General features: G+C 36.6%; 1 protein-coding gene across 1 annotated transcript in view; it reads left to right on the forward strand.

Annotated features, from left to right (window-relative positions):
- Nucleotides 1-5023, forward strand: part of MEIOB (meiosis specific with OB-fold) — a 51557-nt gene extending 46534 nt beyond the window's left edge. The window contains exons 11-13 of the mRNA XM_044677485.1: nt 836-1025; nt 2051-2137; nt 4889-5023. Coding sequence (XP_044533420.1) covers nt 836-1025; nt 2051-2137; nt 4889-5023 — 412 coding nt within the window. The remainder of the gene's footprint in view (nt 1-835; nt 1026-2050; nt 2138-4888) is intronic.
- The last annotated feature ends 10129 nt before the right edge of the window (nt 5024-15152 follow it).

Genomic DNA, 15152 nt, shown 5'->3' on the forward strand with positions numbered 1-15152 from the left:
ATTTAAAAAAAAAAAACTTAATGGGAAAGAGATATTGCCCTTACTTGACCTAGACTTTCCCTGCTTACTTTCTAGGAGAAAATTACTTTTATATATATTTATAAAATATACTTACTTTTCTCTTAGTTCAGAGCTGAGATAAAGCTGGACTTTTTCCATACAGATGTTTAGTTTAGCAAACTAAGAGAAAAGAAAACAAATATAAAAGAACCAATATTAATGATTTCTTATCCATATTTTACCAAAGACCAGCCATAGATAAGCTTGTCTGCTAAAGCTTCCCTTCATATCTCTTAAATTAGAGGGGGAGAAGGAAAGGATTTGCCCACATCTTGGTTAATATAAATAGAGAGGAGCTAAAATTATATAATCCTTTAGAGCAGGGGTCGGCAACGTATGGCTCTGGAGCCATATCTGGCTCCACCACCCGACCTACCAGTCAGGGCAGAGCCCCAGGATGTGCCCCAGGGGGGCCTTCAGCCCCCACCCCATATTCCAGCGCCTTCTACCTCCATCCTCCTCCTGCCGCACATGTTTATGGCTCTCACGGCCAAAAAGGTTGCCAACCCTTGCTTTAGAGCTTACAAATGTTTAGTAGTCTTCTAAAAGCTAGAAAAAGAAGATGCCATCTCTATTTGATCTCTCCTTTTCTTTCTTTATTCCTTTTCCTCTTACTTCTACTCTGTGTTTTTTCCCTAAAAAATTATATTGGAGAAATGTTCTGAGCAAGTTAAAAACACTATGAACAATCAAACATTCTACTTAACTTTGATCATGAGGAGTTTTCAGTGTTGTAATACATATTTTATTATTTCTCTTTTTCTGTCTCTTACAGTTCAGGCTGTGGTTATTTTGTAAGTGAAGCATCTAACACTTGTACATCTCCTTTCTGCAACAAAGATTCTTCTGGACATAAATCTGTATTTCTCAGCTTTGATTTGCTGATTGATCTCACTGATCACACAGGTACTCTTCATTCCTGTAGCCTTACAGGAACTGTTGCTGAGGAAACTCTGGGCTTCACGGTAAATATTTTTTTAAATGCTTCTAAATGTTCTAAATTTGAAAAGCAATTGTTCTCTATATTTTTTCAACATGGGTAAAGAAATCCTTCAGGTTAACACATAAGAGATTTTAAAATACATTCATGAATGGAATGGCCTATTTTATTTTATTTTTTAAACTCATCTTCCATCTTAGAATCAATACTATGAATTGGTTTTAAGGCAGAAGAGCAATAAGGGCTAGGCAATGGAGGTTAAGTGACTTGCCCAGAGCCACACAGCTAGGAAATGTCTAAAGTCATATTTGAACCCAGGATCTCCCATCTCTAGTCCTGGCTCATAATCCACTGAGCCACCTAGATGCCTCCAGGATGGCCTATTTTAAACAAGCTCTTTTAAAAGTCATGTGGACCAAATATATGTATGTGTGTGTATGTATGTGTGTACATACACACATACATATATTATGGAAAGTTATCACATATGTATGTGTATATATATTTAACTGTATATAATGTATATAATACTGTATATAACACTGAACATAGTGGGTTAGGTATTTGATCCAGGAAAATTATGCTTGAGTATAATTCTTAAATAACTGGATAAATTATGAGCATGGTTTCCATTCACAAAGAAGAGTTTGAAGTACTGATATTACCCTTCTTGAAAAAGACAAATATGAGTTTCTTACATGGATTCTTGTTTAACATAACTGGCAGATATTTGAGAATAAATAACTAGTGTACTCGGGCATGGGTATTCATTTTTTAATGTAAAAACTTCCCATGATATTTATCAACACATTTTTGTTTCAAATGTTTCTTCCCTATTTAAGGGACTGGTTGCCAGTGAGTCATTTGCTATTCTGGTTCATTACCTTCTTTACCTCTCTTTCCTTACCACTCTTATCAGCAAAACTTGTCAAAGATCAATTCAAATGAAATTCCATTTCCAATGAATGATTTTAAGACTCATATCACTCTCATTCTACAGTTTCTATTCTATATATTTAATATGCATTTTTGATCTTTTTTTTAAATTAGGTACATGAATTTCTTGCACTAACAGAAGAACAGAAAACAGCAATAAAATGGCAATTTCTCTTGGAAAGAAGCAAAATTTATTTAAAAGTTAGTGAATTTTGTAGCAATATTTCATGTTATAAATCTAAACAAGTTCTCATAAGACATTCCTCTTGACGGAAGCAACTTTTTGTAAATCTTCATATGTAGACAGAATAAATTGAGGAATTGATTGTTTTAATATTGCCTGATGCCCAGATGTACAGAACTATGTATGTGCTAGACCACAAAAGGAAGGATAGTATTTTTCACCAACCTAAAGAAAATAAATAGATCAACAAAAAAAACATCTTGACTCCCCAAGCATCTTAACCTTTGGTAAAGTAAATAATTAACAGGTATATGTTCAAATCAGCCAAGCTAAAATCCTTCACTTCTATCTTATATAATAACACTCAGATCCTAGCTGTCACTGAGGCCATATGTCATTAGATACCTCAACCAGCAGTCCTAGGGAACAGAGCCAGGTACTAGCTCTTCCCTTCAGTCCCTGGTGCATATCTTTAATAAATTCTGAGTTATCTCATGTTGCCCTTGAGCCCAGGGTCCCCTATCAGAACAACCAAGTAACCATTTAGTAAGTTCACACTACAAACTGCATCTTTCTTTGGTATATTTCTAGCATGTTTCTCATAAGGCTTAGAGCATTACTTTTGTTTCAAATGTCTCACAATAATATGACATCAAATGATCTTAAGCAGCCGCTTGTACATTAAAAATATAGAGCATCAATTCTCACTTGAGTGTTTTCTGTCATAGTCTGATTCCCAAAACATCCAGGGAATTACATAAGGGAAAATCCATGCTTTTCAAATCTGTGTTAAACACAAATAAAAAAGAACCAATAAATGTAAGATAAACCTATTTTAAAACAATAGTATATTTTGTTTTGCTATCATGCTTAAAAAAAATACTGATATAATTTCCTTGATATAGGAACTGTTTCAAGTTCAACTGTTTCATATCTTAAAAGGAATAGTATTTTTAACACAATACAGTGTTCTGCATATAGAGCTTAATAAATGTTGAGTTCATTTAAATAGTTCTCATTTCCCAAAGCAGTCTCCCCCCAAAAAATTTTGGTTAGAGCCCATTTTTAGTCTGGCAAATAGTAGGTGCTCAATAAATTTTTACTGACCAGGAGTTTGTCCTCTTGATTATCCCCACCTTCCCTCTCTCACAATCTTCACTTGTGCACTAATCTTTCTCTTGAGCTTCTGCACCACATCAGCAGCTGCCTACTTAACATTTCTATTTCTACTTGGATATCTCAAAGGCATCTCAAACTCAGCATGTTTAAAATGTAACTAATCTTCTTGACTAAACCCTCCCCTCCTCCAAATTTCCCAATTTCTATTGAGGAAACCATCATCCTTTCAGGTACCCAGCTTCACAAATCTAGAGTCCTCTATAGCTCTTCACTTTTTCTCACCACCATATCCAGTCAATTTCCATTTCTAATCAATTCTCTCTCTATAATGTCTTTTGCATCCATTCTCTTTTTTTCTACTCTTACAATTAGCACTTTAGTTCAGGCCCTCATCACCTCTAACCTGGACCACCACAAAAATCTCCACAGTCTCTCCCCTTTACAGTCCAGTCCATCTTCCATATAGCTGCCAAAAGAATCTTCCCAAAGCATAGGTCGGAATACAACACTTCCCTACTTGAAAACTTCAACAACTTCCTATTGCCTCAAGGACAAAGTACAAGCTTCTCAGCTAAGTATTTAAAGCCTTTGCTAGCTTGGCTCTAGACTGTCTTTCTAGAATTATTTCACATTACTCATCTTTATGTATTCTGTGCTCTAGCCAAACTGGTTTCCTTAGTGTTTTCTTGATTTTTCATTCTATGTCTTACCTCTGAGTCCTTGCATGGGCAGGTCGCCTAAGACTGGAAGGTGTTCCTTCTCACTCCCATCTTTTAGAATCCTTAGTTTCAAAACTATTGGAGTCAGATGGATGCAAATCAAAGCATACTATCTTCCACATAAATGTATTTATGGTTTTATTTTGGGGTTTTGACAATGAGTGTACTCTTACAACAATGACCAATATGGAAGTATGTTTTGCATGATGATAAAAATTAAATTAAATTTTTAAAAAATCCTTACCTTCCTTTAAAGTATCATTTGAGATGCCACATCCTTTAGTAAAGCATTCCTGGTCTCCCTAGTTCTTAGAGGCCTTTTCTACCTCAAAAGCTCTTTTTGGAAAGGATCATTTTAAATTTTGTCTTCATATCCCCAGAATCTAGCACAGTGATTGATATTTATTGAATGGAATGGTGTATTCTGAGGTACCTTAAAAGGGATGTAAATTTAAACCATTTCAAAACACATGCTGGTAGAATTATAGGTGTGTGTTTTGGTTTAAGCTAAGTATTGACCTAGTTCATGTTTTTATTAAGAATTATGTTTAATTTCAATTTCTTTTTAAAAGTTTTATTTATGCTTTTTGTTTTTATATCAGTCTTTTCCACTTTGTGCCTATCCCCCTTCTCAGTGAAATTGTTTAGTAGAACTCACACATCACCCCCATGTGACAGTATATACAACATTCCACATAAACAGTCCTCAGACTCATCAACTTAAAGAGTTGTTTTCTCACCTCTTATCCAGGGTCAAGATTGGTCATTATAATTATAGGTGTACCTTTATTTTTTCAGTGGCTATGTATAATTGTGTTCAGTTTTAGATTTAGTAAAGGGAGTCAGATGTCTATGAGATCTGTGTTTGCATTGTGGTGTGAATGTATACTAATGCTTATAAACAAAGCTTATGATTTTTTTCCCATACAGTTTCTGTTATCTCCCAAAGCAAGAGGTGGCCTGAGAACTGATGTGCTTTCCTGTAAGCTTGCTGATCCTATTGAAGCTAGTAGGAACTTATCTGGAAAAAGTAATAAACTTGAAAATCTGGAAAGCCGTTGTTAGTTCTAACTACTTTGAAAAAGGGATGTGTCCTTTCAAAAATGAACAATATTTAAATTGTACTTTGTTCAAATATTGTATCTTATGATTGCTGTAAATTCTTATAACATTTCCTCCCTATAGATTAAGTTCCCTATTTAAGGCCAGTTTGGGCAGGATTGGAAAGAGCTGTGGGAAAGTGGCCACTGAGCCCTAAAACGCTGTCTACTGGTATAATTAACATATTTCTTCCAAAGTGAATATTCACAAATTTGGAAAATGTTCATCAAAATTAATAAACTTTATTGATCTTTCTGCTAGAAATTTGTGAATTCATTTCCCTAACCACTTTGTGCTTCCCATATCCTCTCCCACCATCCTCAGTCCATCTTTCCAGATGAAAAACTTTAACTCTCAAAAATCTTATTTCACAGCAGAATGGATATGACTTTCTAAAGTAAATATTATCTGTGACATGGAAAGAGAACTGTTCATTTCAGAATAAAGTAGAAATAGTCCATGGACAGTATGGTACAAGTGGTTTGTTAGTGTCTTCCTGTGGGGGGGAAATCTACATTCTATCATGGCAAAACAGTATTATCCTCATTTTGCTAAAGGCTTGATGACTTGCAGATTTACATTTGAGAGTCTGAGTCACCTGGGAGGAGATTGGCTTCAAAAGTTTTACTAGTTTGGAGTAGTGTTATAATCCCAGGAGCTTTAAAAGTTTTGGAAATTCCCAAGGATATTAAATTATGAGCATCTCAACTCAATTTTGCTCTTACCTGCACCATAGAAGTTGATCATTTATAAACTGAGCAACATATAGCCTTTGCTATACTGTACAGATCTCAAACTTGGAAGATCAGCTACTACAATCAACATTGTTCTAGTCTGTAAGAATTGTATCAACATCTGTGGGATTAAGAAGTTACCAACTTCATCATCAGGACTGAAAGCATAAAGTAAGTGAAAACCCTTTATAATCCTAGTGTTGGGAGACAAAACTTGAAATCCATTTCTCAGCAAGACCATGCTTTACCATACTTTTGTAGTATGTCATTTTTGAGGGGATATGATTTGCTCCAAATTCAAGAAATAATAAACTATGTTAGTAAATAATATTTTCAATATGGCACAATGGAGACAATATGGGTTTGGAGTCAAAAGATGCAAATTCAAGTCTTAGCACTGCCACTTACTTGTGTGACCATAGTCAAGCCTCTCAACAGTGGTGGTTTTTTCATCTTTAAAATGAATATAATAGAGGGGAAGCTAGGTGGCTCAATGAATTGAAAGCCAGGCTCAGAGACAGTAAGTCCTGAGTTCAAATGTGACCTCAGACATTTCCTAGTTGTGTGATCCTGGGCAAGTCACTTAAGCCCCAGTTCGTGGCCCTTGCCACTCTTCTCTGCCTTGGAACCTTGGAACAGTATTGATTCCAATACAGAAGGTAAGGGGTTTTAAAAAAATAAAATTAAAATAAATATGGTAATACATGTATTAACAATCCTAAAGGTTTGCTACAAGGAAATGGTTTGCAAATCTTAAAGCTTTATTTTATATCATAGTGTGTTATTTTTTTTTGGCCTAATAAATTTATGTCCTCATGGAACTGCATGAACTAGTCTACCAATATACTAAAGAAGACCCAGAACTGCCACCCTTTTGCTAGAATGGTCTTAGTCCCTAGGAATCCATGAAACCATAGCTTTAGAGCCGGAAGGACTTTAGAGATCATCTCATCCAACCCCCTTAAATCACAGAGGAGGAAACTGAGGCCCCAAATAATAGACTTATCCAAGGTTTCACAGATGTTGTAAGTTCCCTTAAACTCTGACTGTGGTAATTCATTTCATAGTGTCTGCTTTGTGGTTTCTATGATCCTTCTTACTGTATTTAAAGAGATACGTTTGCTTCTTAGAAATTTTTAACTGCAAGTCAGCTTTCCTCACTTTGGGGAATATAAATGAATTCACATTGTTGTGAGAAAATATACTCATGCATACCCATATTTATGTATACATCACTACATTAATAATTAAGAAATTATGGATATTGGAAACTTATTCTCCCTTCCCTATAGAATCTGAATAAGCATTCCTACCCTTATGAGAAAAAGTCATAAGCACCTCATAAGACCTTTGAACTTCACCTGAGAAATCCAGCGCCATTCTTTTGACATAAGACAAAAGAATTTGAGCAGCAGAATTATTTGAGAATGGCTACCTGGGCCCAAAGTAGCCCCATTACAATTGAGATTATATGTAATGGGAACCAATAAAAAGAATGGACCATGAGCTATGTAGCTGTCATGGGAGGCAGCCATGGGAGGTCAGCTTCACTCATGGTCTATTCACTCTATGGTTTAGATAAGATCTTTCACGTACCCCTTGTTAGCCAATCAAGCAAATAGGAAACAAACATTCCAGTCCCAAGCTCTTGACCCTTTAAACCAATTATTTTACTTTTTTTTTTTATTTTAAACCCTTAACTTCTGTGTATTGACTTATAGGTGGAAGAGTGGTAAGGGTAGGCAATGGGGGTCAAGTGACTTGCCCAGGGTCACACAGCTAGGAAGTGTCTGAGGCCAGATTTGAACCTAGGACCTCCCGTCTCTAGGCTTGGCTCTCAATCCACTGAGCTACCCAGCTGCCCCCTCAACCAATTATTTTAATCAAAGATCCCAAAGTATGGATTTGGAAGCAGAGGTAAAAGAGAGCACCTTGCTCCTCACCACTCTTCTGAAATCCATGAAAAGGAGGAGGCATCTCTGACACATGACAAAGATGTATCCGTTTCTAGTTAAAAAGAAAGAAAGAAACCCAAGAGTCCATTTTTGCCCTTGCTCTGCCATCACCTCCATCTTGATAGTTTTGGAGAGCTGCAGTATTTTATTAACTTGTCTTCCTTAAACTTCAGGTGGCCATAAAAAATATCTTTAAATAAATCTCTTTTGGACATTTAAGTCTTACAGGTGGATTTTTTCCTTTTGCCCTTTCCAAGTTTGTACATTGAGTTATCACATAATCACTCATTTCAAAAGGCCTTTTCTGCCAAATGTCACCACTCAGAGAGCCCTCAGCTACATTATGAATGGCTCTTATTTAACACATTACAAATGTAAGATCCAGAATTCAAAGCAAGGTCCTCTCCCTACATATCCAACATTCTTTCCTCTGCACCATGCTGAGACTTTGCATTTAAGATTAAAAACTTTATAACATATGACTCCATAGGACCAAGAGGAATTAGTGCTAGAAAGTCTAGATATGATTCCAAAATCATTTTATTGGGTCACAGTAGCTGTTTTTTTATAATACTGCTATTCTGCTAATAAACTGAAGATTCCAAATGAATGGATACCTAAAACTCATATATAAACTTATTGCCAATGTGAAAATCCTATTCTTGCCAGCCTTATCTTTTACTATCTAAAAGAAAAATAAATTTCCCTCATCTTTAGACCTACCATTCCTTCTTTCTCTATTTCCAGTAAGATTTCTTTATTGCTGACCCAGTTTGATGTCACATATTGTTCTACTATTTTTTATACTTCTTGAGATAAAACAAGTTAACTTTTGAACTTCACCCAACTTTCTAGTAGTACTTTTCCACTGGCCAAATTTTCAGTAAGATAGTCTTTCTTAAATTGTTTTGCTAAGTATTCCAGTACAATGCCTTATAGCCACATTAGGCTGAATAAATATTTTAATATGCCTTTATCTAGCATTGATATATGATTAACAACACTGGACATGACATCTTAAACTATTCCATTTTCATCTTGGCTTTATAAAGTTTACTAACAACTTCATCTGGTCTCTAATCAGCCAGTCTCAAAACCTTTGAGTTATTTCTTCCTAGTCTCTTTTCTCTGATAGCAAGCCAGGGCTAGGCAATTGAGGTTAAGTGACCTACCCAGGGCACATAGTTAAGGAAGTATCTGAGGTCAAATTTGAACTCAAGTCCTCACAACTCCATACATGTGCTCTATCCACTGAGCCACCTAGCTATCCCTTCAATTGCTTCTTCTTCTTTTTTTAACCCTTACCTTCTGTCTTAGAATCAATACTTGTGTATTGGTACCAAAAAGAGTAGCAAAGGCTAGGCAATGAGGGTTAAGTGATTTGTCCAGGGTCACACAGTTAGGAAGATCTAAGGTCAGATTTGAACCTAAGACCTAACATCTCCAGACCTGGCTCTCTATCCACGGAGCCACCTAACTGTCCCTCCTACCATTGTTTCTTAACAAATTTTTCCATTCCCACTCTTGCTCTCCTTCAACCCATTCTTTGAATGACTGCTAGAATACTCTTTTCTTATGTATAGATATGGTTATGTATTATTTCACAGTTCAGAAATCTTTAATGGGTGACAGGTTCCTAACCCCTATCATGTAAAGTCTAATTGTTTTGCCAGGCAAATGGCCTCCATGATCTGGCACCAGTCTCACTTTTCAATCTTACATTACTTCCCTCCATACACTTTGTGCTTCAGTTGAACTGTACTTTTCTTTGTTCCTTTCCCATTCTTGCTCCCAGTCTACCTCCTGTGCAATATTGTTTTCTTTTCCAATGTTTTATTGCCATTTTCTATTCTTTCATCACTGTCACATCTCAAAATTTCCTTATCTCCATCCTGAACAGAACATTTCCTTGTAACAAATAGGCACAGTCAAGCAAGACAAGTCATAACAATGATCATGTCTGGAAAAAAAAAATCTATATAAATTTCACCCTGCACTTTCCTGACTGCTTTGGCTCTATTTCTTATACCTGAAATGTCCTCTCTCTGCCACCTTGCAGGCTAGAATTCCTATCCATCATTTAAAGCCTAATTCACATACTTCCTCTTCTACTCTGGGTCCTTAGACATCCCCTTTGGAAACTGCCTTCATCAAAGGACTTCATTGTTTTGCACTTGTTACACAGCATATAAAATTATATATTAAAGTCATCTGCTTGACTTATTCTCCTCCTTACAAGAACTGCCTTATTTAAACTTTGTATACATTTTCTCCAGTGCCCATCACAGGCCCTTTATATTATATTATAAAGATGATAGGAACGATAGCTGTAAAAAATAAAATTAATATATAATGATAACTTTAAAAATATTATGGGTTGTAAGATTTATTAGTAATCTATAGAAAATAAAGCCATGCACCATGCTAGCTTAGGATGTTCAAACAGGCCCCCCCACCCCCGTTCCCTGCTCCACCATGCTGCCACAGAAAGGAAAGAGTGCTAGCCATGCCAGACCCCCTCAATTTTATCTCCCTGTCTACAGGAAGCCAGTGGGTTCATGGGAAATGTAGTTCAAAGACCCCAAAATTTCCAAAAACACATTCCCCCACCCTGAGATCCAGAGGAAGACTGGTCTCCCGGATGGATCTTGTAAACATAACCAACTTTTAAATTACAGTAATTTGGGAATAAAAAGAAAAGAGGACAAAATCAATGATTCAGTGATTGCTAGGCGCATTGACAAAAAGCCAATTAGGGGGCAGTCCCCTTTGGCATGAGTGTACCTTCAAAACAAATCGTTCAACCCCTTTCAGTTCAATCAACTGCACCCCAAAGTTCATTGTGGATCTTCTTGATGAGGTGTAGGGTCTCTGCGGGCATCTTCATGGTGCCTTCTCCAAACAGTTCACTTTTTGGTTTTGGGGAGGTAGCAAGTTTCTTATCCTGAAATTACTCTCAAAAGAATTTATTATAGGATAATAATACATTCCCCCTGAGGAGAATTATAACACATGGCTTCTATATCACAGTACTGGTACTACTAAACTTCTAAAACTGAAATCAACAACAATCAGGTAATTGGATTTTGCTATCAAAGAAAAGAAAGTAAGAAGAAATAAAACAAGGGTTTTGAGACTGGCTGATTAGACTCCAGATTTTCCCCATAAACCTTGTGGTCTTTTTGTGACACAATTTTGGTGATTTTTTTAGGAAGGTAGATCTATCACATTATAGCAGAACTGATTGTAAATGTAAAGTAATTTTGCATGAGGGAAAGTCACCAATATCAAGAGGGAAAGATCTGGAAAGGTTTTATGTAGGAGGTGGCACAGCAACTAAGTGTTGATGGAGAATGGGGTGCATGTAGAAGTAAGATGGAAGACTTCCAGAAATGAAGCCAGGCTGTACAAAAAGATGGAGATGGGAAATCAAATGTCTACAAAAAACATCAAACAAAACAATTTTCTCAAATGTAGAGTACCTGAAAGAGCAAGTAATATGAAATTAGTCTAGAAAGGTAGGATGCAGCTAAATTGCAAAAAGATTTAAATGTCAAAGTAGTTTACATTTTATTCCAGAGATAACAGAGAGCCACTGAAGCTCTCTCTGAGTAGTGTTGGGACATGGAAAGACTTGTGATTTAGGAATATCCACTTGGGTTAGGAAAGGTGAGAGTATGTACCTGTGATACCTATGATATTACATATCTGTAATCTCTGCTACTGAAGAGACTGAGGATGATGAATTGTTTGAGCTCAGCAGTGCCAAGATACAGTATGCTAAATGGATCTAGAGTTTGCCCTAAGTCTGGCCCTAATATGGTAAACCACCAGGAGCAGAGGGTCACCAGGCTGCTCAAGTAGAGGCAAGCAAACTCAGCTCCAAAACAGAACAGGTCAGAGCTCCAGCGACAGTCAGTAAGAGGGCAGAATAGAGAAATTCAAGAAAAAAGAATCACAAGTCATTTTTCCAGCCCAGAACTGCATACGAAGATAGGAAATGGGGGTTTACAGACACTGGGGGCAAGGTCTGGCCAAGAGTACCAAAGGCAGGACACTCCAGCACAGGAAGAAGCTCTGCTCCAGGGCATGATGAGGTGCCAAACCCTTTCTGATCTCCTACAAGGAATGGGAACAGGTATCATCTGGCAGCTCTTTCACTCACTAGTAGGTCATAGATCCAGGGAGGACTGAGGCCAGGACCTACACCCAGGAACAGCTTGCCAAGGAAGAAGCAATCAGGAGTCCTATCCTGTGCATCAATCAAGAAGGAAATTTAGAATCCACCAGGGTGCAGCATGAACCCTAGGAGTAGAGCAGGGTCTCACTTCTATTTACTGAAGCCTGAGGAGGAATAACCAGGGCAGGCTGACAGTACCTGAATCCAATAGCAGTCTACTGTTGCTCAAACCCATCCCAGGTAAGAAAGTTGCAGAGTTCAAACTAGGAGGGAAGCCGTTAGGCTTTGTCATGGTCAGACTACTTTGGAAGCACTGAAAGTTTGCAAATCCCCATGTATGAAATGTTCCTGAACCATGGAATAACATGTTTACCCCAAGAAAAGCAACAGCAGAACCAGCCTAGACCTTCCCTCCAGAAATGCACAGAGCCTGGTCCTAACATCAAGCCTTTAGTAAGAAAGTAGTGCTGGAATAATGAACAAACAAACAAAAAAAAAGAATTCTATCATAAAAAGTGATTACATTTATAGGGATACTCAAAATACAACCTCCAAAGAAGAGAATGACTTCAAAACATTTATAAGTAAATCTTCAAATAAAAACACAGATTGTGGACTAATTCAACTAGAATTTCTGGAAGAAATGAAGCAAGAATTTTTTTAATTACATGTAAAAAAAAAGAATGCTAGAGAAAAATTGTAAAATAAATGAGAAGAATTGGAAAGGACATTAATAAGTTAGTAATAATTTGGTAATAACTGATTAAGAAAGCTTGCCTAACCAACAAAAATCAGAGTAGGCCAAATTGAAAACAGTGACTCCATGAGACAACAAGAAATATCAAAACAAAATTAAGGGGGCAACTGGGTGGCTCAGTGGATTGAGAGCTGGGCCTAGAAATAGGAGGTCCTGCATTCAAATCTGGCCTCAAGAACTTTCTAGCTGTGGGGCTCTGGGCAAGTCACTTAACCCCCATTGCCTAGCCCTTGCCACTCTTCTGCCTTGGAATCAATACACAGTATTAATTATAAGAAGGTAAGGGTTTAAAAAAAATCAAGACCAAAAAAAAAAAAAAAAAAAGAAAATGACTGATATCTCACATCAAAAATAACTGACCTGGAAACTGATCAAGAAAAAAATGTAATGATCATTGAACAGACCGAAAGTCATGAGCATTAAAAAGAGGCTATATATCATATTTTAAAAAAAAAACCTAAAACTGCTAGATCTGTTAGAACAAGAGGGGAAAATGAAAATATAAAGAATTCACTGGTCAATTCCAAAATGAAATCTACCATGAATGTTTTCTCCAAATCTAGAGTTTCCAAGTTAAATAAATAATAATACTACAAGCTGTCAGAAAAAAAAAAAAAAGAATTCAAGTACAGAGGAATCAATCAGGTTCGCACATACAGCTGTGAAGAAGAGGAGAGCTTGGAATATATTTTAGAAGGCAAGATACAAGCTTACTGCCAAAAATAACAACCCAAAAAATTAGGGGATAATTATGAAGGAGAAAATAAAACAGGATTTCTAGACATTTCTGATGAAAAGATCAGAGTTGAGTAAAAATTTTAAAGTTCAAGCACAGGAGTTAAGATAAAGATAAAAAAAATAAACATAGGGGGCAGCTGGGTGGCTCAGTGGATTGAGAGCCAGTCTCAGAGATGGGAGGTCCTGGGTTCAAATCTGACCTCAGGCATTTCCTTGCTGTGTGACCCTGGGCAAGTCACTCAACCCCCATAGCCTAGCCCTTACCATTCTTCTGTTTTGGAATCAATACAGAGTATTGATTCTAAGAAGGTTAGGATTAAAAAAAAAAAAAAGATAAACATAAATGAATAGTCATGAAGGACTAAACAAGGATAAACTGCTTGCTTGTTATTCTAATATGGGAAGATACTACATGTGGCCCCTCTGAACCATATCATCTTCAGAAATCATAGTTTTCCAGGGAAGGTCTGTCAGTGGTTCTGTTATGCCTTGATAATATTAAAAGAGTAGAAAGAGAAGGAAGAGGAACAGTCTAGGAAGGAAGAGTAAAGGAAAGTTAGGAAATTATCTTGAGGCAGCTACATGCCTCAGTGGACACAGAGCTGGGCCTAAAGTCCAGAAGATCTGAATTCAAATCCAGCCTCAGATACTTACCAGCTGTGAAACCCTAGGCAAGTCGCTTAATCTCTGTTTGCCCACAGGATAAGGAAATGGAAAACCATTTCAGTATCTTTGCTAGGAAAAGCTCATGAGCAGTATTGGTGTGATATGGTTCATGGGATCATAAAAAGTTGGACATGGCTGAACAACAAGGAAATAATCTTATATAACAAGCAGGTACAAGTAGAAGTCTAAAGAGACTTAGGAACTCTGATCAGTATAATGATTAATAATATGACTCCAGAAGACTCATGACAAAACACACTGTTCTCCTGGTAGAGAAGTGAAAAGACTCCAGAGTGCAGAATAAGTAATCTATCTAAGACCTTTTGGACTTGGCCATTACAGAAATTTGTTTTGCTTGATTACATGTGTAACAGGGTTGTTTTTTTTTTTTTCTTACTATGAAGGAAAGGAGAGAAGGCATTGTTTGTTTCTTTGCAAAGAATAAAATTTAATTAAAAGAAAAAATATAAACCTAATCTTCATTTCCAATTGATAAATGGTCAAAGCATATGAACAAGCAATTTTCAGAAGAGGAAATCAAGGCTATCTATATGATCTATATCTATCTACATAAAACTATATGAAAAAATCACTATGGAATATGAAAAAATGCAAATTAAAACAATTCTGGGGTACCATCTCACACCAATTAGATTGGCTACTATGACAAAAAAAGAAAATGACATTGTAGGGGATGAGGGAAAATTGAGATACTAAATGCACCATTGGTAGAGTTGTGATTTGATCTACCAAATTTGGAAAGCATTTGGAACTATGCTCAAAAGACTATAAAACTGTGCATACCTGTGCGAAGCCAATAAGAGAAACAGTCTCAATTAGATAAAAATCTGAGACTCCTCTTTTGACTCCTTTTCTGATCCACACCTTTCCTTATTGAAAAACTTTAAGTTCCTAGCAAATCAGCAGTTAAGAGGTTAACAATTTCTCTCCAAGACTAAAGACAGAAATTAAGCAAAAGGCTTCCTGGACTCTGAATCTGTTTCCAGACACGTCAAGATCAATAATGGACAAAATTTAGACAAAACTCCTCCAGTGGGGGCTA

Source organism: Gracilinanus agilis, chromosome 1 (genome assembly GCF_016433145.1).
Source record: "Gracilinanus agilis isolate LMUSP501 chromosome 1, AgileGrace, whole genome shotgun sequence".
NCBI classification, from domain to species: Eukaryota; Metazoa; Chordata; class Mammalia; order Didelphimorphia; family Didelphidae; genus Gracilinanus; species Gracilinanus agilis.